Below are 22,668 nucleotides of genomic sequence, written 5' to 3' on the forward strand. Positions count from 1 at the left end.
TATGTAGGGACTCAATTGTACGGCACATAAAAATTGAAATTGAAGGCCATTCCACAGGAGACTGCTGGAATACGTGCATCAGAACTTCACATTCTAGGTCACACACTGACTGGTCCATAAAGTTTCACCCAGCTAATAAGAAATCAACGAGAATCAGCCATCACATTATTTACTATCTGTATCCCCTCCCATCTTCTTAAAAGTTCAAACAACTCTTTCGACTAGGTAGTTACCACATTTACTCAACTGTAATGCACAAATTTTTTACAGGAAAATTACCTCTATAAGACATACGCACTACAAGCAAGTGTGAAACCAAAATTGCAATAGGTTGCAACTTCCCCAATATCAATATCAATTGCAACTTCCCCAATATCTGATTCCACCTTCCATTTCTCAAATGTCGTGCTTTGCCATGCTGTGGATGTTGGAGGCTCCTGTGAACATAGGAAGATTGCTATCATTGTACACCGCCTATATCCAGTGCCCAATTAGCACCATCAGAGTTCATCAGAGTTCATCAGTGACTTCAGAGTTCTATTTTTTTTTTTTTGCAAGTGAGAAAAAAAATCGCTATTTCTCTCTCTAACCATAAAAACCTGGTCAGGAAATAACTGATGGTGCTAAACTATGTTCTACATTTTTCAAAGTATAAAAATCGGGATGTTTGTTGTAATGAAGGCCTCTGCATTTTAGACTGCAGCTCTTAAGCGCCCGTTCCTGCGTTGAGTGTCGGCAGCGTTACACTTCCTAAAAGAGCGAACGAGCACAGGCGAAAAATGAAAGTGAATGCGGAGGAAATAGCGAAAGAGTGGGAGAAGAGGAAAGTAGAGGAGGAGCGGAGGGGAAACAGCCTACTCAAGCGCTGAGTTGCTGGTGGCCACAGCATCTACCACCATGTGGGCAACCTCATCTACACTTTCGAGGGAGGGCCTAGGTGGCATGAGGTGGGGAGGGCTACGCTCGTCCGCGGCATCAGTTGCTGAGGTCAATCCGCGGTACCAGCGTGCGCGACGTGTATCACTGCTGCTGCAAGGGGTGATGGCGAGTGGCTACGAGCAAGGCTCGATGAACAAGGCTTGGGTGTTGTTGCCACTGACACAGGTGGCACGATTTCCCTGCGACAAAGGGTCGCTCTCATTGTCGGTGAAACGAAAGCATGAGAAGTATAGTGCCACGTGAGACGGGCTGTGCGGCTATGATGGCTACGATATGGTGCCAGGGTAGCGCGCGTCGTCTGTATGGAAACAAAGCGCGCTGCTCACAGCACTCTCGTCCTAATATAAACCTATATAATCATAGTACAAGATATTGACATGCGAAATAGAAACATGTATAGAGCTGCACTCATATTTCGCATCATAGAGTATCGTAACTGTCAAACTTTTTTCCCACATTTGACTGAAAAACTGGGTGCTTGTCACAATCGAAGAGGTGATAGAATCATGTAAATATGGTAAATTATCATCATTAGTGCAATACATGTGATGACTGTTGCCTGTGTGTGGGGGCACAAATCTTTTGCTAGGCATGCACAATTTTAGTCGTCACCTGTCATTGGAACTTTCAAGAAAAAAAAACACTCAATCAGTCAATTTTCCTGTGATTGCCTGCCTACTGTAGCATTAAGAATTTCTTATTAAGCTCTTTATCAGCACTCGGCAGAGGCTTTCAAAGGATCCCCAAGTTAAAATGTTTTCATCACAGCAACAAAACTGAAAGTTGGGAGACTTGGTGATGATTAATTGTGTGCAATGAAGTAAAACAATGTTTTCATCACCACCAAAAGCAGCGCTTGACTGCGGAGACCTACAAGTGCAACCCTTCCAGTGTCAACAAAAGCGGCCATCTGCCTCACCCAAAGCGTCCCTCAAGGCGGTTGACAAAGCACTGGACTCGGAGGAAAGCGTGCTTGTCCAGTGGCAGGAACTGCACTCCTTGGAACACATCTAGCAGGTCGGCGTGCTGGACACGCAGGCGGGGAATTTGCTGCGAGACATCGGACAAGGGTTAGAGTCAAGACACCACTACAATAACTAATAATAACAAACTATAACTACAATAACAATAACTACAATAACAAATAATAATTTTACTAGGGGTGTGCGAATATCAATATTTTTCAATATGAATTGAATATGAAATTTAGCTTTGAATATCAAATAATGATATGCACGTGCATTTATTAGCAAGTTGGGCTAATTTGTTATGATGCAACATTGCAATTACATTGTAAATGTTAAAAAACTGGACTAGTAAGCCATTATACTAAGGCAGCGTATGTTTGGCTCATGTTACCTTGGAAAATTTAGTAATTCCCGGAAGCTGTCCTCACCAGCCTGTGCCTTATTATACTGCATCAAGTGCCCATAAACTCCGAGGCATTTGACCCAGTGCCAGTTGTCACTCATCATACTTGCTGTCAAGCAATAAGCTCAGAAATAAAAGTGGTGCTGCAAAAGAAAAAAAAATGGAGGACGCTTAAGCTTTGCCTTTAAAAGCATTCAAAGATCCCTCACTGCTCCTGACACTTTCCGGCAACTGCAGCATATGTAACAGTAATGTTTTCCTGGAAACGCTGGTGGCAAATGCTGTGCATGAAGGCAAGCTTTCTGGTTCTTTTTTGATGGTGTTGCAAGGAACCGAGCGGGCCACGCCGCTCCTACTAAGACAGACCGAACGGCAGCTGGAAAAGGGGTTTGTGTTTGAATATACGAGAAAACATCATTCTGTTACGCGGAAGCTCAAATTACAATCCGATGCCATCATGTCTGTAGGTTTTGTGTAAAGCACACTTTACGAATTTTCTGACATATTTTACTCTGAGACATTCAATTAATTCAGTGACGCCTATGCGCCATGCGGAAGAACTGCGTGGATGGGGATGCGTGGTTTGAGACAATTTTCTTGGCCGAACACGCCGCCGCCAACACCGGATTTTCTGCGACATGGCGCTCTTAAGGCTATCGCATTAATAAGTGCACTCTCGCTGTTAGCAAACCTGCGCCCCTTGCTACTACGAGGCTGGCTTTTCCGCAAAGTTTAGGCGTTTGAGAAACTGGCTTCCTTCCACAGTTTAGGAGTTTGGTGACTAAGTGTGCTTTACAGGAGAAATTTTGCTAGCAGCACGAAATTGTTACAAAGTTCAGCACAAAATCACCCCAATATTCTCAATTAGACAGAAACAAATTCTAAGAACCGCATTTGCTCCCACACAGCCAGCAATATATTCATTTTATTCGAATGTTTGTACCCAAACGAATATTCAAACATTTTCAAATATCTATTCTTCTAATTGAATTTGAATATAAATTTGTAACATTCAATAATATTCGAACTTCTCGAATATTCGCACACCCTTAGATTTAATCCTATGGCTGTGATGCACATGAGATACTCCCATGCACTGTATGCCAGAGGTTTACCCAAAAGGCACCAAATTCAATTTAAAAAGAAATTAAAATCTGGGCCCCTGCTTCATGATTATGAGGCATGCTGCAGTGGGGAACTCTAGATTAATTTTCAGCACCTGAGTTCTTTAACATGCATGTAAATGTAAGCACACAAGTATTTTTGCACTTTGTACCTGAACGGGAAGTGTGGCCACACAGTGGGGATCGAATCCATGGCTTTCAGCTATGCAATGTAAAACCCTTAGTCAATAAGTTACTGCGACTGGCTAGAAAAAGCAAACCCTGAAGCTTGACACATTTCACTGAGAACAAAAACGAACATCATTAAGTTTATTTAGTCTGATGAAGTACTTTTTCAGGACTGAATTATTAGCTTGAAAGATTGCTTATCCTGACAGAGAAACCTTGATAACGATCTTGAAGCAAACTTCAACCAGCATGAAGGAAATGACACGAAAAAGACGAGGAACACAAAAAACACATATTATTCAATTATAGCAGAAATAATTATTTTTTCAAGTTAACATGAGGAAAATACACAATCTTTTTTTATGCCTGCTTACAAGTTTAATTTTTTTACCAATGACAACGTAATTGCAATGTTCCAAGATATTAAAATAAACCAACATGCTAATAAATGCATGCACATATAATTATTTGATATTCGATTCAATATTCGATGCAATATTCGATGCTAAGTGTTTGTATTCAATTCGTATTTGAATATTTTGATATTGACACACTCCTATAAATTATTCACCACATATCGAACATAACAATTGAAATTTCGCCTTCTGGGCGGCGTTTGCCATGCAGAATAATCATGACATTTAGGTTGCTAAGTTCCCCTTAAACGTACGATGCCAAGACGAGGCAGAAAGTTTGCCTACGCGAATTCGTATCTGCCGCCATTACTGCGCAGTGCGTCCCACCCACACACAGATTGCAAAAGTCACAGAGAGCAACTTGATTTGGGAGTTATGAAGATGCTCGATAGTTTCTTTTTTTGTTTTTTTTTTTAATAGCAATCCAGATATAGCAATGATCGATTATATTGACTGAATTTTTTTGTTCTTGATATCATTATAAGTGGACTCCACTGTATTTCTTCATTTCTTATTTAAATGTACCCCTCACTTCTTGAACAGTTCCCCATTGTGGGTATGTGCCGTTGTATTGAAATCATAATCCATAAACGGTGATCATCTTAAAGAAGTAGTTGATGTTGGCACGAGAGAAGTGTACGTGCGGTTGTGATCTAATGGTTAGAGCATTAGGCTGCTGTTCTGGGGAGCGAAAGTTTGAATCCTGCTGCCAGTCACGTTTTATTTATTATTTTCTTCAGGTGAATGCAAATCTACCCGGGGTAATGGCGTGGAACAGACAGACCTAGGCTAGACCACGGAATGATGGGCAAGAAAAGCCTCGCTTAAAAACAAATGTGTAAAAACATAAAAAAATAAGGATATTCATCCTGAGAAAAGAACAAGAAATGTCAACAGTTCTGCCAGAAAGGTGAAGAATTGATTGCGATAGCAAAGAGACAACAACACGAAGTAAGGTTCACGGTTATATCAGTGTCACGTACGGTCAGGCGAACACGAGCAGGGGACATATTTTCGGACTATCACTTTCGAGGACGTTATTGCTTTCGAGAGACGTAGTGCTCAACCAGACAATCAGCTTATCTAGTTTTGCCATGCCAGCCAATAAGTGTGCACTGAAAGTGATACTGGGAAAAGTGACTGTCTGTGATCACTCAAAAGCCCCAGACCTCACTCGATGACCACGGACACTCGGTGCCACGACACAAGCTAAAACCTTGCGCCGTGCCTCGTGTCTCAGAAAGTTGAGATGATGCGATTGCCAACACTAGAAGTGCAGGAACACAATGCGCCTCAAGGCATCAACCATCTCGGCTCGAGCCATAGATTACCTCCAAGATATGGTGCGTGGCCTGCGTATAGACAGCCATGTGCAGCCATGGCAAGGGTAGAGGAGATGCGTGTATTAAGGGGAGAGAGCAGACTGCGAGTGTCTCCACCAGCCCCCTCCCCCTCTCAAACTCCCTTGCGCTGAAGGAATCGCCATCTCATGCTCCTCTCAACGTTTCAAGCTGCCGCGCGGTCTGAGCAAGTTGTTTACCAATGCGACCAATGGTGCAGCAGGGTTTCCTGCATGCCACATTCATCGACGGCAGTGCGTGTACATCGACAACATTTTTGCAGCTTAAACTTTTAATGTGGAAAGATGCTTTCAAATAAATTTATCCTCGGCCATCATTTCTATGCTTTTTTGCTAGATTTACCAACCATACAGGCTCCAATTACATGCTTGAAATGGTTGCAAACTGCATTAAACCGAAACTGTGTCCCAAAATTGCTTCGTTAAATTGCAAAAAAGAAAACAGGTTTCTAGAACTAAGATCAAGAAATTCAAATAGCTCGTTACATTGCAAATTTCATCAGATCCAGGTTAGTTATAACGAGGCTTGACTGTAGTAGTGACTAATACAAGGAGAGACGGCGACAATGTGCATTCGCAAATTTGACAACAGAGCAAACTAACAGTTGTTAGTTTTGCTTTGTCCTGTGAACCTGCATTTCTATTTCCCTTTTTCATGTAGCGCCTCAAACGCCAAGACATTTATTAAAGAAACCCTACCTGGACCACAGCAATGGCATGTTAGCACAATGCAAAGATTTCAAGGAATTTTTGGAAATTTGGACAGTTCTTGTTCAATAATATATTTGTCAAAACTGACTAGCTTGAGACACTGGTTCACTTATGATGCAGAGTAACATATTTATCACCAACCAATTACCTAGTCTCGATAAGACACTGTACAAATCTCGTGACTTCATGAGGAGCTAGCCCACAAGCTTTTCAAAGCTTGCTCTTTTTTTTGCATCGTTTCTGGCTTATTAAGATTCCATTCACAGCAAGATATTTACGGCATTTGAGAATTGTAATTTGTCAGCTCAGGGACAGTGAAGGGAGAATTAAATCCACTTCTGCTAGTAAATTGCCCTTCTACAATACAAAAAAAGCAATATTAAAGCCATTTTAATGTGAGAAGAGGCCTGGTAAGCCAGATAATAAATGTAAAAAATTAAAGCTGGATAGTGACACCATCTTGAAATTTCTCACACAAGCTCGCCTGGCATAAAGATTTTTGACAGCATCTACTTAGTCATAATTACTTTTTTTTTTTCAGTAAAGATGGACCACATCGCAAATGAGCCAGAATTAACTTGACAAGTTTTGCGACCATTCTTTATGCTACAGTGGCTAAAATTCAAGATAGTGCATTTAAACCTGTGATGTCACATGGACATACGTCACCTTCGGCATAAGATTTGAAAAGTGGAAGTATGGTGAAGAATAAATTAAAAAGAGCGCAAGAAAAAGAAACAAAGACATAGACAAGACAGGAACAGGACAAGCGCTCTACTGTTCCTAAAGTTTCACCTGCAGTTTCCTTTAGAGAAATCAACATCTTAGTGCAAAATATGCGAAAATACATTTTCAAAACAATTACTTTATGAGCCTAAAATGATTAATGTTTCACCTTAGTGTCCCTTCGAGTTCATTCTAACTTTTAGCATTGTTCTAAACGAGTGTGCAAAACTCACCCAGTCGAGGAAATCTTTCAGCGTGCCCTTTTTAGAAGAATCAACGAGCACCTCAGATAGTGAGCCTGCAAACATCTGAAAAATAAAAGGGATAAACTTTTTAAAGCAAGAACAAGTAACCTTCTAAGCTAGAAAATGTCGCATCAGATGTCATCGGAAACTACGAAAACTGAGGAAGTTATAATATAATACCAAACTCAACAAAGGCCCTTTTACTGGGGCGCTTGCTTAACAAGTGAATGCTGCTGGACTGGACAGTGACTTGACACTTATTGTGTCTTTGTACAGACAGTCATTTGGGGTGGGGCCTCTCAACTCACCACCGGAGGGAAGCAGTGTGAGCTTGTTTGATAGTCATACTGAGTTGGAATCAACTGTAGCACAACATGGAAAGAAGGACACAATAAAGAATGACAGACACAGAGCTCTGTGTCTGTCATTCTTTATAGTATCCTTGTCTTCATGTTACGGTATGCGTCATACCACTTCAATGATGCACTGGAAATTGTAAAGCACCATCCAGAAGTTCTTCTGGAGCAAGAATTTTTAAAAACGGCTCACTCCCACATTCCAGAACATTCCTCCATCCGGCCCTCCACCTTGACTCGAGGAAGTGGATGGCAGCACTGCCCATCGGCAGAAGTGGTCACTGCACTTCGCTGACACTCCACGGCAATTGTTGAGAAACACAGAATCTTCAGTCGAGAGACGGCAACTGTGCTCAACCCAGTGGAGTGGAGGAAGAACTTCGATCATTCGATAACATAGGCTAAGTGGCAGAAGGGATAGAAGCACATGTTGAAAGGAGCTGCACTACCCTTCCCGCAAGCAGAGGCCTCCTCCCCATGTCTCAAACAGCAAATGCATTGCAAGTTGCAGAACAAGAATGTAGAAAGCTGCCAGTAACTCATGTACATATAAGTCAAGACATACATTACATTCTATTCATATTAAAGGGAACAGCAGATAAGTGTACAGCAGCACCGATTACAGCTCAGTTCTAGTACATGAAGGTCTGGGAAATATACTTTTTTATCAATAGAATTACTGTTCAACAGAACCAAGTGCTTTTTTCCTCCAAAACTAATGAATTAGTGACGTTCATTAGTACTGAACACCAATTAGGTTCTCAGTTTAATAGTGCACCTGTGTTTTGCGGCAATCATATTGCATGTTTTTCTTTCCAGTTTTTCTCCAAAATACAGAAAAGCCAGCCCAGCTTTATGGAAGGTAGGTTATGGCAAGGCCAACCTGCACGATAGACGAAATGACCGTGCATCACATGGCTTAATCATCGCTCCACGCCTAGCAGCACCGACGGTAAAAAGCGGTCACGGTCAGGTTCGGTGCGTGATTTGCCATCTGTCAAATATTTTGAAATCCAGAGGGTCACGGCAAGTTCGAGGGTCGCGGCCTGACTGCAGTGTAATCAGCACTCCATCTGCGTCGAAAACTAAGTGAAACGCTACCTTGGCGTCATCAAGCACAAGGGGTTTCGTAGCGCACACAAGACAAGGCCCTGCGCGGGTAGCCATATTAACTATATATCAAATATTAAAAAAAATCAAATAATAGATATATTCGATTAGTAGATACTCGAGCACCCACTATTCGATTTCATTTCGTGATATTCGAGCATTTGCACTACCCTAATTTTGAAGCAACTCCACCCACAGTGAAGTTCTCTCTATTGTGCCTGCTGTCAGAGCATGAATCCTACCAAAAATTTGAAGGTACATATGTCCCATTATTTCCACCTCATCAGTGGATTAGTGTGTCTGGCTTTGGTAACTTATGTAACGGTTTGTGCGCAATGCTGTGCATATTTTGCACGTCTGCTTCATTTTCTGGTGATATGGAGCTTGATTAGCATTTCAAACACAATTTAATATCTAAGTAGAAACACTAAAATTATCATGGCACCTTAAGACCTAGTTGTTTGACCTTTTGCCAGTGCTCCTTTTCACCAAACTGCCATTTTTATCAAGTCGTGGCTCAGCAAAAAACATGCCTGCACGTATCTGAAGTTTCTTTGAACATTGCTGCCAATCTAAGAGTGAACGAGCCACATCCGATAACATCACATGCACCTAGAAAATGGCAATGCGCGCTCTAGAACACACAGGAGCATTCGCGAATGATTTAGAATGTGCTATGAAATGTGTAAACAGTAAACAAACTTGACCTGCGAGATTAGGTTTTACAGCCAACAACATTGCTTGTTGCTATCGTGATATGAACGTTGCTTGTCTTTCTGGGCCCCAGTTCTGCCAAATAAAGAGGTAAATATCTTTAGTCACACTTTTTGCAACAATTTGCTTCTTAGTTTTCATTACAATGTGACAACTATAGGAAAATGTTGCAGTTTCGCCCAAAAGGTGAAGCATCGATTGCGATCGCAAGTTAGTAGACAATTATACGAAGTAAGGATAGTAGTAGTTTTATTGGCTGTATAAACTTGTAAACATAGGCATGCTAAATTAACAAGCATGGTGACATGCGTGCACAAGAAAACATTAGCACATCTCACCCGGTGACCACGAAAACTCATTGTCAGAACACCAGAGAGAAGAAGCATGGCAGCTGCAGCAAGCAAATTGACCTTTGTGCTGGGTCCCACATGATACGAACTGAGCTGCGAAAACACAGCGCACGGCGGACTCTGTCTACAGTGCACATGGCTTTCAATATAGCGTGCCCGGGTGGGCACATGTGGCTACGCAGCAGCCACCAGGGTATAACCTTCCCCCTCCTCCTACACAGCTCCCTCCGGAGCTGTGCGCTCAACAGAAGACCTCCTCCTCACTTCCCTCCCTTGAGTGCGGGAGATTAAGTCGCCATCCCCGGCTCACCCTTGCATGCTTTCACTCGCACATACAGCATACAGTGCGCAATGACGATTTTATTGCCCTTTGACAGAACCTCACAGCGACACCAGAAATGCACCTGAAGTGTCCATATAATTCCTATCGCAATAAAACCACAGGCTCAGCAAATATTAGGTACCATTCTAGAAAGCAATCCATGTTGCAACTGCCATAGCAACCTGTGCAGAGTTTCATTTTTTTTCCTTGGCAGATTCCCATTTGCAAAATCTGAACATCACTTGAAGATTGAGGTGACTACTCCATACAAGCCAGTGAAATTCATTATGATGCTAGTTACGAACCATGTTGAACTCTGCCATGATTTTAGGGGGATAAATGATACCCACCTGGAACATCTTGTAGACCCCCTCGAGGATCGCCTGGTACACATGGTCCTGGATGTCATCAGAAAGGTGTTCTACGTATAGCTGGTTATTGCGCGTCTTTTGCTGTGTTGGTAGGCCTATTGTCTGCAAGGAGAAAGCCAACATTCAGTATCGAATGTGTCCACAGGACTCCACGCTCAGTCATAGAGTCTGCCAGTCATTCCGTGACTCTTGTAAGAATTACCAGTGACGCGTACATTGTTAGTGAGAATGCGCATTCAGGCAGTCATGACGACAGCACGTAGCACAAAACAGGCACACACGAACACAACAGAAGTAAACATAAGACAAAGCAAGGGCTGTCACACAGTGCTTCTACTATACTTCAAACACAAGACAGGCCGTAAATGTGTAATATACTAGATGAGTTTCGAGAATAAATTCAGGAAGCTAACAAAAAAAAGAAGTCATCTTGCACTGCAGTGCGTCTACATTGGCAGGCATGTGGATAGCATGGTAAACCTAACAGTGCAATCGTTAAATATGTGGTTTTAAAGTTCTTTAACAGATGCAACATGTAATTCTTGACAAAAATTGACATGTATATTAGTCTTGCAAGTCATTAGTCGCGTCAGTTTACTTCGCACGGTGAAGAGGTGCATTGGATGAGCAGACATGTGCCAGCACGATCTCACTGGATATGTGCCTCTTGTGGCCGACACAGGAGAATAGTGGCAAACGTATATTGTTTGTTTTTATTTTTTTGCTGGTGATAGTCTTTCAGTGAGTTATCACCATTAGCCAGTTATCATTCAATGAAAGACGCACCACAGTGTCTGAAACTTCATTAATGTTGTTCTTAATTCTACACGGAAAGAGTTTCATCAAATGAGATTGCACATTCAATATGAACACTGCTGCACATTCTCGAATGTGCATCAGCACTTGCGAGTGTTTTGCAATGTATGGTGATGCACACATATAGAGCCAACAGAGCTGACCTGGAAGTTCAGATTCATCGACCGACGACTGTTCTAGATGCTATCGTTGTGATCTGTGTGTTTTTGTTATTTTCTGGGCCCTTGTTTGGCAAATAAGAATTATACTCTTAACTCGTGTTTGTCAATGTTTGCTTCCTCACCATGTCTACAGTGTGACAATAGATGGATGAATATGAGCAACCCCTCTAAAACAGAATAGCGGCAGATGCCATCTAGCTCGACACATTTAACTTTCTTCTGCACCTATTCTCCTTCTTTTGTGTCACCAGTACTTCAGCACTCTTTTACTATTCTCGACTGCAGATGCATTAAGCTTATCTTTACAATCCCTAAATCCCAATGCTTTGGGCAGGGTACCTATTGTCCTCGTCGACCTCTGGACAGTTACTGCAGTATGGTAACAAAATATGCCCTGCAGTTTCCTGTTTACCTACACACACTATGCAAGTATTCGTAACTGGCAAGTTTTTTTCTACATTAATGATAAGTGCTGCCTGCACCAGCAAGTAGGTCATGCAGAATACCAGTGACCTCACATAGATCATTACGGTTTTGAGCAAGCTGTATGCTTAGAAGCCTCCGCAGCCACTATTCCCACACCAAACGGGAATTCAGAAACCCATTCTTTACCTAGTATGTTCTCTTCAAGGAATCTCTCTGCGATGCTATGAACAGAAAGTTAGTCTGATACAAGTGCCACTTGCAAGCAAAGTGCTCTACGAGTCTACACATTGTTACCGTCCATGGCTGGTAAACAGCTGTGTGCTTGTCAGAACAAATGCAGCAAGAGTATAAATCAACACAAGTGGACAGGGACACACCATGACCATCCAGAAGTTTTCCTCGGGTTGCAGGAAGAACTGCCGAGTCTTCTGGGTATGCAGCACTTCACAGGGTTTGGAAGGGGAAAATGTCCTGCCAGGCAAAATAAAAACTGTCACCAACGGCCCACATGTGCGTTAATCATGGACAGCCAATAAATAAGATCTTGAGCAGAGAAAGCATTTTCCTAATTGTTTGGTTCAGCAAATCATTTGGCCTAAGTATATATCTGGTCTGCTTGGCAGAGAAGAAGATTCCTCAGCATATGCAAGCCTGGAAGCCACAGCAATAAGTTCCGCAAACAGAGTCGATTAGAGTAGCTATCTGTAGGCAGAGTATAGAAACTGTCCTCTTCTGTGTAACTCTGTCCACTTTATTTTTGTAGAACAGGCCACAAAGGAAACGAAGCATGTTAAGAAAAGTAGCTGCTTCACTTTCTTCATGGTACATTACAAAAAACAAGAACCAAGTTACATAAAGTCTACACACAGATGGCAGCAACACTTCTTTCAACTAGCACTCCATGATATGTCTGCACTTACCTGCTTGATAACACAAGAAAGAAAAAAAAAGTGAGATAATTGAAAATCTTGTTAATCAGTATTACTCACTACAAATAATCGGATGTATGTATTTGATGTTGCTGCTGCTATTCACCCCATCAAGCAACACCATGAAGCAGTATTTCTCTAGTGCCATCAGAAATCACTGTAGCCTGCACCACGCCTTCGCATATTACTGCACCGTACAAGTACGTCATAAAATTTAGTTTACAGCACTGAAACAAACCAAAGATACACTGGCTGCCAATGGAGACACAGGTGACACCTGTTGGCAGTTTTGAGCACTAGGCCCAGCCCGCGTCACAGAAGAACACCGTAGCCACTGAGCCGCTTTGGGATGCAATGGAAACATAATGAAAGTGAAAAATCAAGCGTTGTGCATCACTTACTGTGTAAAGTTCACGAGTGCCTCACAGAGGCCAACATTACGTAATTTCACATCTTGTTCCGCATCTTCGGGGTAGTAATAAATTATCTTCTTGTGCTCCTGTAAAAGATGGAAAATGTCAATGTAGAGGGTGTACATGATTAAATCAGTAAATAGATAACTATGACAGAGAAGAAGCCTATAATGCCCAAGCACAGTTCCAAATGAAGAAAAAAACAACTGGTTCATCATAATTTATGGACACAAAGGCCTATCTTTTGGTCTTTAGTACAAAAAAGGAATAACGTAATGTCATCAAAGTAAAAACTCAATAGTAATATAATAAATTTTTAACAATAAATTGGTTTTCTAAATACCCATTGCTCCAGCATATCAAAAATTCTAGATATGGAACTCAATGTAGCCTAAATGATATGTGGGGCATTAAAGGTTTAAAACCAAAATTGTGAGCTGAAAGCAAGTACATAAATTTCTTGAGTGAGTGCAGACTTTGACTTCACTTCATTTTTTTGTTTTTCTAGGACTTCTGGCTGGATGAAAATTTCATATGCACAGTGAGAAATATGCACATGTTTTATCTAGCAATTACCACCGATGAGCTAGTATTACAGCTGTTATTAGAAAGTATTTGCTCAATGCAGACAGAAAAAAAGCTCGACCTGTTTTACCAGACTTATTTTTGCAAGATTGGTACGCATCAAGACTTGTACAGTCAGCTGGACCAGAGAAAAAGTTGGATGTTTCTGCATCATTTGGATGCAGCCTGGTGTTCACGTCAACACAGTGGTGAACAATTTTAATGGTTGTGGGCACAAAGTGCTCAACTTTCTCATGGAACCCATGCCCTGTACACTTGTGATGCCAACTGAACATATTGCAGTTCCTTGGACCTAGCCATCACGACAATATACTTAAATTGACATTAAACTGGAACAGTAAGTTAGTACAATCGCACAAAACATTTTTTTGATACTCTATAGAACGAAATTTGGCTGTTACTCAGAAAATTATAGGCAAAGCTTTCTTTTTTGAATTTAGTGCCCAAATCAATGACACCACAAATTTCATTTGGTTGCACCCAATGTTGTTCAGAAATGATTAGCAAAAGATTAGCAAAACTCACTACATTGAATCTTTGACTGCTTTAAAACAACAATGTACTGACTGTCTGTCGCCAAACTACTTGCCAGGCCTAAGCAGAAACTGCCTACATCTTGTGATATCCTGAGCAGATGGCATGGTAACTTCAAGCTTGCCTCATTTTTGCACCTTTTATGGATTACCAAGGCTAAATTGATCTTTCTGGCATCAAATATTTGTAATGTATCAATTAACCTTAGCAATTTTCTTTATTTGCCTTTGTACACTGTATTTTGGTGGATATTTCTATTCAAACAGCCCCCAGCACCATTGCACAGGAGAACAAGCTTCCAGATAATGCTGAAGGTTATTCAATACACTTTCTTTCACCACAGAGCACCAGTGTTTATTGAAATTCTTGTGTCTCCATAGCTGTGTTTATTGTTCTCTTAAGAGACATAGTTTTTTTCATTGTATTCTGTGCAAATATACTTAACCAAAAGCAGCTTTGGTCCATGGCTCTGTCATCTATTTGTAATTGCTGCTTGACAAGTGCTTCATCCCAATAGTATTACTATTCCTATGCACCACATTCTACGACACGTAGCATGCAGCTAAAGCCCGACCTGCACAGAGTGCTGCATGAATGCCTAGCCGCATTTGGTCGCCAGCAGGCGCATCTTGAAACTGATAAGCTTTGCTGCCTGGGCACACATATGGGTGTCACACAGATTTTGAAAAAACTTCAACACTGCCCAATAAAAAAGTTGCAGTTTCACCCAAAAGGTGGAGCATCAAATGCGATAGCTAATTAGCAGACAGCCATGCAAAGTAAGGATTTTTATGGGTCATATCAACTTGTAAACACTTGCTTGCTAACTAAACTGACGAGCATGGTGTCAGTGCACACAGCAAATATGAACACATCACACTCGAAGACCTCGGACACTCGCTGTCAAAACGCTGGCGTGAGGAAACGTGGCAGCAGCAGTGAGCAAAGTGATGTTCATGTTGTCTATCACTTCAACGCAAAGTGAGCACACAGAACACACAGCATGCACAAAGCTGCAATAAAGTATGCCAACTAAATATTGGATTCACTTCATTATATTAAGGCTTGACTATTTTTTGGTTGTGTGCTTGCCCCATTGTGCACACTTGGGGCCCCATAACGTAAAACTATTCCAATATGTTTTTATTCCAGCCTCCTTACCTCAAATTTTCGTAACCACAGACGCAAGCATCGGGCGATGACCTGTAGAGTTGTCTGAGTAAATGAAATGCTTTCCCCATTCACAGGAGGTCACTTTTGTTTGCTTTAAAAATGAATAGCATTGCCTACACTGAGTGGCTTGTCTTATATAATTGGCTGACAAGAGGAGAGCAGCACGGTCTAGTGGAAAGGGATTCAACGGGGCCAAGCCAGTGCACAGAAAAACAATAACCGGATGAAGAGGGTGGTGACAGCGTCTGTGATTGGTCTGCTTTCCCTTACTTATCTTGCGGTGGCTGGTCGAAAATCGCGAGGGTATGCAGCGGAAGGTTAGGAATGCCGCTAAAATGGATCCTCAGCAAACAATAGTTGGCAGAACGAGGTTGTAAACATGCTGAAAGTGCTCGAAAATGTTACATGGCTACACAAAAAGCTTTATTGTATGCAAATGATTGCACGCTGTCCGGCTGGTGCGAGTAGCCAGTGCCTGAGCTCTGCCCACCAGTCAGCAACCATCTCTTATTCCTTTTAGAACGAGGCAGCCCGTGCCTATTCAGAAGACAACTCAGTTTTGTTTGGCATATTAATGCATCTTTAATGCATACAGGTCACTTTGCTGCGGTGAGTTCTCACGGTTTTGTGATGTCGCGTGACAGGCAGGTGAAGTGGGTGTCGCCCGAAAACTTTTCACCAATAGTCAAGCGCTAATGGCGTCGAATCTTAAACAACTATTTTTCTTTTGTTCTTTCCAGTCATGAATAATCAGTGTGTTCACGTCATATCAGATGGGGAGCTATCCACGGTGTTCGTGACGTCGTGTGACAGATAGGCAAAAAAATAAACTTTTTTGTGGTTCAAAAAAGTTTTTGACAAATGGCGAAGGACTGATTGCAGAATTGGAATAGAAAAGTTTGGAATAGCTTTACGTTATAGCGCTATGCTATAATGCTATGTGCTAATGGAGCCTACTACATGAGAGGAGAGATGTTGAGCATATTTTTGGGCCCCTTCGATTATCAGTCCCTGACAGTCCTCGACTGCTTGGGACTGGTGTGCCACATTCGATTTTGCTTAGACAGCTTTGGAAGCTCTGCCCACCAGTCAGAGAGCTGCCACAATTGCATTTGTTTTTCGCAGACCAGAAGTAGAGGACTGTCTGTAGACTCTTGGATCTGTCAGCAGATTTTTGCTGAGACCAGCACAAGCAGCTAGCAGATGACGGCTGTCCCAAAAAAAATGTGCGTGGCATTCACCACCATGCTGTGAAGAATGCCGTATGCTTCTGTATAGTTTGCAGGCACCAGGCAGCAAATATTGCACACTCAGCTATTGGGTTGTTGGATTGGTGCTTTGTGTGCTATCATGCAAGCTTTTCATGAGCCATGAAAATGCTGCCGCTTTAGTCTTCGTGTTTCTTTAAGAGACAAGCACAGCTATCAGGTGCACCAGCTTGCTTTTCTTGATGCATTTCCCTAAACCTGTCATGCTCATCGCTATATGTGTAGTAAATCGGAGGATTTCACTTTTCAGGTGAGTGAAGCTGGTGTGGGAAGAAGCATATCATATCGCATGTGGCTATTTCAAGCTGGTAGCTGGGTTGGTACAAAATCAGAGCTTCATTGATTACCTCTTCTGCTGCCAAGTTTATGATGATTATGATGTGCAGGATTAGTAGACAATGTACACTTGCTCTGTCCTATATTGCCATCCGACGTTTCATCGACAGTCTCACAAGCTTTGAGGCTATCAACGGGCGTTTTTCTGCGCGAACCGCAATGATCATGATTTTGCTTCAGTTCATGTGGGAATTCTGCTTAAATTTTGCAGTCAATGAGCAAGCTTAATTACAGTGGTGAAATGGCACAAAGTTCGAGAGTGTGTTGCAAACTGTGCTTTGCAAACACGTTCTGCGCTCTAAGGTTGCAATTGCACTATGCAAGCATTATAGTTGTGTCAGTGAAATGGAATTTGAGGCTGCACCCTCTCGGAGGCCACAATAAAGAATCTGCTGAGTAGTGGTGCTATCTACAAGTAGCTCCAAGCAGATGACGGCAGCCAGGAGAATGACTTCTGGTCATGCTGCTTTTGGGTGAAACCGTGGTCAGTCCTGGACAGCTGGATCATGTGACTGTGACATGCCCCTCTGTCAGGGCTAGTCAGGCCGGAAGCGGCGGACAGCCCAAGACTGCATAACGAAGAAGCTCAGTATGTTATGTCAAGTCGGTGTATTCATTTCAATCAGATCGCTCAGATATGGGGAAAGTGAAGCTCAGATAGCAGTCCAATAGCTGATCAGTATGCCTCTTTGGTGGGGCTGATGCGATGGTGCAACCGAACATGATGGCCTTTCCCGACTACCGAGGATTAGTGAGTACTCCCATGTGGCCATTGATGCTATCATGAGCAGACAATGCAGGCAATCACATTTTCCATAGTCAGACTTATACATGGTGTACATACAATGTGGGTTAGCCCTGATTCAACTAGGCTTGTGTTAACTGAAAAATTTTGCTACCTGTAATGCAGACCACTTATGGCCAACATACCGATCTATCTACCACTTTACATGAAGCATTGTTCATGAGTGTGTAGATTTAAAAAAGAACCGATTTCCTATACACTAAATTATAGTATGTAAATTCCTTTACAATACTTCTCAGTGTTTACTGGCTCTGTGTTTCCACTTCAGCTTCCCTTCCTTGTAGCAATAAAACTAATTTTACCACCGTTTTCATGCTGCCTTAACTACTTCATTTGTCATTTGCCACAGATGTCTCCTTAGCACCCTATGCTTTCAGGCCTCATTCTATATACTCATTTGCATATGGCTCTTTAATATGCCCTACGTATAAAGTGGATTTTGAACTTTATTATGTTGTGTAGGAAGCCTTCACTGCTATGTACTGCATGTGTGCGATTACTAGATGATCAGCAATCACACATCAGTAGGTAAATTTCACACCTTGCCAATGAGCATTATTCACACTGATTTGAATTTATAGGTCTTTAAAGGCCACAGTCACAGTTTGGCTATGAGGCACGTCAAAGAGGGAGGCTCTGGATTAATTTTGACTGCCTGGGGTTTCTTTGAAAGAAACTGTACAAGGATGCACAAGATCTTGCGTTAACCACCTCACAGTGCTAAAGCTGAACTTACACGAGACACGGATGGCACAATTTCATGCCAGCTGAGGTGACGGTATGAACGCAACAGTGCGAATTGTAACTCCTACTCTTACCGCGTTGAAAGGGGTTTGTAAAATTATCATGCGTAGATTTTCTAGCGTCATTCTTCCATTACAGACGCGATTAGAGCGAGTCTTCCCGGGCGAAACACGGAGCACGCAAGGCGTTACGAAATTTTCGACTGCCAGCTTGGTTCGTGTTTCTTCTGATAGACGTGAGATATTTTTATGAGGACAAACGCCAGCGGTCCCGGTCCTAACCAACGTCTCTTTTTTCCGTCGCAGCAAGCGAAAACACCTGATCCTTCATTTACATTCGTCCTCTCGCGGAGCGGATGTATTAACACCTTATTCTTGTTCCCTAGTGAAATGGCGCAACCTACTCTGGGGGAACAGCCATGAATTTGTCGCAAACGGCTGAGCTATGCTGACTGTCGTCTTCTTCAATGCCCATGAACTGCGGCCAACGAGCGTCGCCGCCTCGGGCTTATTATTGGCGCACCATCGGTCCCCAGTCAGCGCCTGTCAATTCCACGGCAACAAAACAAACAGCGGGTAGCTTCCTGCTGTATTGCAGGCCGGCGATGGAACAGTGTGACAAGCATACTAACGAACCCATTCACGACGGGCGCGATTCCATCGAGAAGTCCCGTCACCTGGTCCCAATCATGCAGACGAAAACCTCAACGGAGCATGACGATTTTATTTATTTATTTACTTAGGAATACTGCAGGCCTTAGAAGGCCCAGGCAGGCGGGGAAAGGTACATACAACGATGTCACAAAAGTGATTTTGAAACGAACGCGGCTCGCTCGCGCCCGTGTTGACATGCGCAGGTGGGTGCTAGTACGCGCCTACTGAAGGTCAGTGGTTGTTACCTCGTCCTCCCGTTTGCCGTACGTGGGGTTGTAGAGGAAGAAGTTCTGCAGGTACACCTGCGTCTTGGCTGCCATGCCGAGGGAGCAGCACCACCTTCGGTGCAGCGATAAGCGGCGCACAGTTGTGACATTTAATCGCAGTTTGACGGGCCTCCGAGCGCGCAGCGGCTCATCCTCGACGATTAAAGTGAGGAAGCTGACATGTTGGCCGCGCACTGCAGCCAACGCAAGACGAGTCGAATCGATCGTTGTGGCCGCTGTAAACCTATCTTTAGCAGTTTGCACCTTCACATCTAACTGTTAAAACATAGCAAATACTAGAAATTAGAAATTATTATATATTATGTGAGTAAAATTAAATTGTATTATTTTTCAAAGAATTATGTTTTCTAAAGTAAGCACACATAGACAACACTAACTAGCTGCTTCAAGGTAACCGTGCATGGATGGTATCCATTGGTATCCCCTTCTCAGTGTATGCACATTCCTCTATGGGTTTGTTTCTCACTGTGCTCGCTGTGCTTTTCAGCAAGCAGTCTGCTGCGTATGTTGCACTGCGAAGTACTGTAGAAGTGTAGTGAAACTGCGCGTGTCGTGTGGGCTTCTCTGCGTCGTCGTCGTCAACCCCCAATCGTACCAACATGATGCAAATGGAGCGGGCCTCGGAGATAATTCTCCTCGCCGGCAATTCGCACGTGGATTTGGCGCAGAAGATTGCGGAGTAAGTTCATCCCGACCAGCAACTTCCCTCGCTTGAGGAGTGTTGTTTCGCACTCCGCTTGCTTGCAAACAACGCACAGCGCTTGACCGTTCCGCATTCCACTCTGTTCAAGCTTAATGTTAATGCATGTCAAGTGCACCTTCTGCGTGTCTATGAGAGTCCAGATTAGTCCGGACGTCGTCTTTCAGCTTCTCGGAAGGTCAAGCCGTACGTTGCGATAAAGGGGCGCATCATGTCGCCCCGGTGTCTGAGAAGACGACGCGGTCTGATAAGGCGCCTATCGACTTGCCTTGCGGCGCCCCTTGTTTATCGCGTGGTAGACATGCGGCATTTTTACCTTCTGTGCCTTAATTACCTGCAAAGTGACCACTACTGTTAGACACGCTTTTGATAACTCGCCTACGAGCCGCCTTTTCTCGCGATATCTGGTCTCGCAGACTGTGCTGCCTAATAATCGCTAACCGTGGACCTTCTGACAGCCCATAGATTAGAGATAAGGCTGTGTTTTAGTGGTTACTTTAATGGACATTACCATATCTTGATTTCTGCTTCTCGACGGGTTACCGTCATGTTTTACTGTCATGACTTCGGTAGCTGTGTAGCTTTCCTTGGCGTTATACACGCATGTCCACCTTTATAATATTCGAGTTTGTAGCGCTGAACAGGTGTAAACCGAAGAAATAGGCAGATGCATTAGCTCTATCAGAGTTAAAAGTAATTGTTTGGAACCTTCATCACTGACTTGTAGTGCAGGACGAATGTTAACGAAAACGAGCAGACACTAGGCCGCATTCTGCCCTTGATGTGCATGCATTTATTCATGGCACTACGGCATGCACTGCCCTAGTGGCCCCTGGCCAGTGCTGGTTCCCGATTACACTAACAAGGGGTTGCCAATGAGAGGAAAATGAAGTGGCAGAGGATTAGAGGGCATGATGAGGCTAAGAGAGCTTCAGGTATAGAATGCGACTTGGCAGACGCAGTGATAATTATCGATTTAGGTGAGAGGGCTTTCTCAAAATCCAAACCGTTTTGGTAATAGATCTTTCGCAGTATTGGAAGGCACTTGCTTCGAAGAAGTTTCAGTGTGCCTATATGTCAGGAGTATTAGACACGTGTGCTTGTTTATCTGTCTCTAGTGACTGCCTTCACTGGCTAACAAATAAACGTTATCGCTCAGCGCAAGACGGGCCTGCATGATTTGTAACTTATGCGAATGTTATCGTTCACTCTATCTGTTGTGTATGTTCTTGACCAACCTTGGATTATCATACTGCATGCACTACACGAATTGTGTAGCGGTTTCTGGAAACTGCACGGGCACCAGCGATTACACTAAAACTTTTGTCAAGCTGGTCAGATTTCAACGATTGCTGACTGTGTTCAGTCCTTTTGTCATGGTTTGATAGTTGCTTGCTTTTGTGAGCGCAAGTTTGCCCAATAAATTTTAGTTTCGTCATTCACAGTTTTGCTACTGTGAATTCTTAATGGTCGCTACAACGTGACATTATGAGCAGAGAATTCATATAGGAACATGTAATAAACACCAGAAACACTTGTTAACTGCCAAAGATAACCCTGTGGCTATCGTCGTTGCAGTGCTGAGCTCAAGATAGCTGGTTTGATCCCAGCTGCGGTGGCCACATTTCAGTGAGGGGTAAATGTGAAGAGCGCTAGTGTACTTAAATTTTGGATCATGTCCGAGATTCCCAGGCAGTCAAAAATTAATCCAGAGTCCCCCAACTAAGGAATGTCTTATAAGGTCTGTTTGATTTGCATGCACCACTGTGAATCAGTTCATGGCAGATGCTAGGGACTGCGCCAACTACGGACAACTAGCGCCACTTAGCATCAAGAAAATACTGGTTTGTGCAAGGGCCCAGGAGGGGGTGAGGGGGAGATCATAGCACTGCGAAAGTTCATTTTCTATGATAAATACCCTTTTTGTTCCAACTAAAAGCATGTCATTGTCGTCACTTATGGCTGACATGGCAACGAGGACTCCAAAAACGAACCTGAGCTGGATGAAAAACTGAAGGCTCTCCCCATCGAGGCAAGCCGCAGCGAGTGCCAGCTACTACGACTAGCATGGAAAGTAATCACACCGGAGGGAAAAACTATGCTGGTCATAGATGAAGTAGGCTCTGGCACTAACGATCAGCAGCTTACGAAGCCACAAGGTAACCTCAACGACAGTGTCTCTACAACTCACTTGGCAACTGAATTCGACAAGCCGCTACTATATTGTCAATGGGTTGCCTTCGTTGATGCAAGAGTGCAGCGAGAAAATGCAAGTATGACCAACTACATGTATGCACGCCTCCAGCGCATCAGACATGGTTCATACAATCTGTCCAATGACAACGTGGTCAACTGGCTCATACAGGGAGTGCATGCAGCAAGTGCAAAGCCAACATTGACAGCCTTTCACGATCTCCGACATGGAACCATCAGCGAGTTCTTGCATTACATGCAACAGCTAGACCACCGAGATGTTGGACTGAACAATGGCAGAAAACCTCCAACACTCAGCAAAACCCCGAAGCCTACCAAGAGAAATACAACATACTCTGCGA

General features: G+C 43.0%; 2 protein-coding genes across 4 annotated transcripts in view; one reads left to right on the top strand and one right to left on the bottom strand.

Annotated features, from left to right (window-relative positions):
* Window positions 1–19,597, bottom strand: part of Ccz1 (vacuolar fusion protein CCZ1) — a 90,895-nt gene extending 71,298 nt beyond the window's left edge. Inside the window, exons 1-6 of one of the 2 annotated variants that reach the window (XM_075702917.1) lie at window positions 19,372–19,596; window positions 13,017–13,114; window positions 12,064–12,157; window positions 10,263–10,385; window positions 7,049–7,123; window positions 1,859–1,989 (exon numbers count right to left, since the gene is read on the bottom strand). In XM_075702917.1, the coding sequence (XP_075559032.1) occupies window positions 1,859–1,989; window positions 7,049–7,123; window positions 10,263–10,385; window positions 12,064–12,157; window positions 13,017–13,114; window positions 19,372–19,446 (596 nt within the window). In that variant the 5' untranslated portion in view covers window positions 19,447–19,596. Of the gene's footprint in view, window positions 1–1,858; window positions 1,990–7,048; window positions 7,124–10,262; window positions 10,386–12,063; window positions 12,158–13,016; window positions 13,115–19,371 lie in introns of both variants that reach the window. The other variant, XM_075702918.1, reaches the window with a different exon arrangement.
* A 275-nt stretch (window positions 19,598–19,872) lies between these two features.
* LOC142590608 (phosphoribosyl pyrophosphate synthase-associated protein 2) overlaps window positions 19,873–22,668 on the top strand; it is a 50,687-nt gene continuing 47,891 nt past the window's right edge. For both annotated transcript variants that reach the window (XM_075702923.1, XM_075702924.1), the window contains exon 1: window positions 19,873–20,092. In XM_075702923.1, the coding sequence (XP_075559038.1) occupies window positions 20,013–20,092 (80 nt within the window). In that variant the 5' untranslated portion in view covers window positions 19,873–20,012. The remainder of the gene's footprint in view (window positions 20,093–22,668) is intronic.

The sequence above is a fragment of the Dermacentor variabilis genome, chromosome 8, assembly GCF_050947875.1.
Source record: "Dermacentor variabilis isolate Ectoservices chromosome 8, ASM5094787v1, whole genome shotgun sequence".
NCBI classification, from domain to species: domain Eukaryota; kingdom Metazoa; phylum Arthropoda; class Arachnida; order Ixodida; family Ixodidae; genus Dermacentor; species Dermacentor variabilis.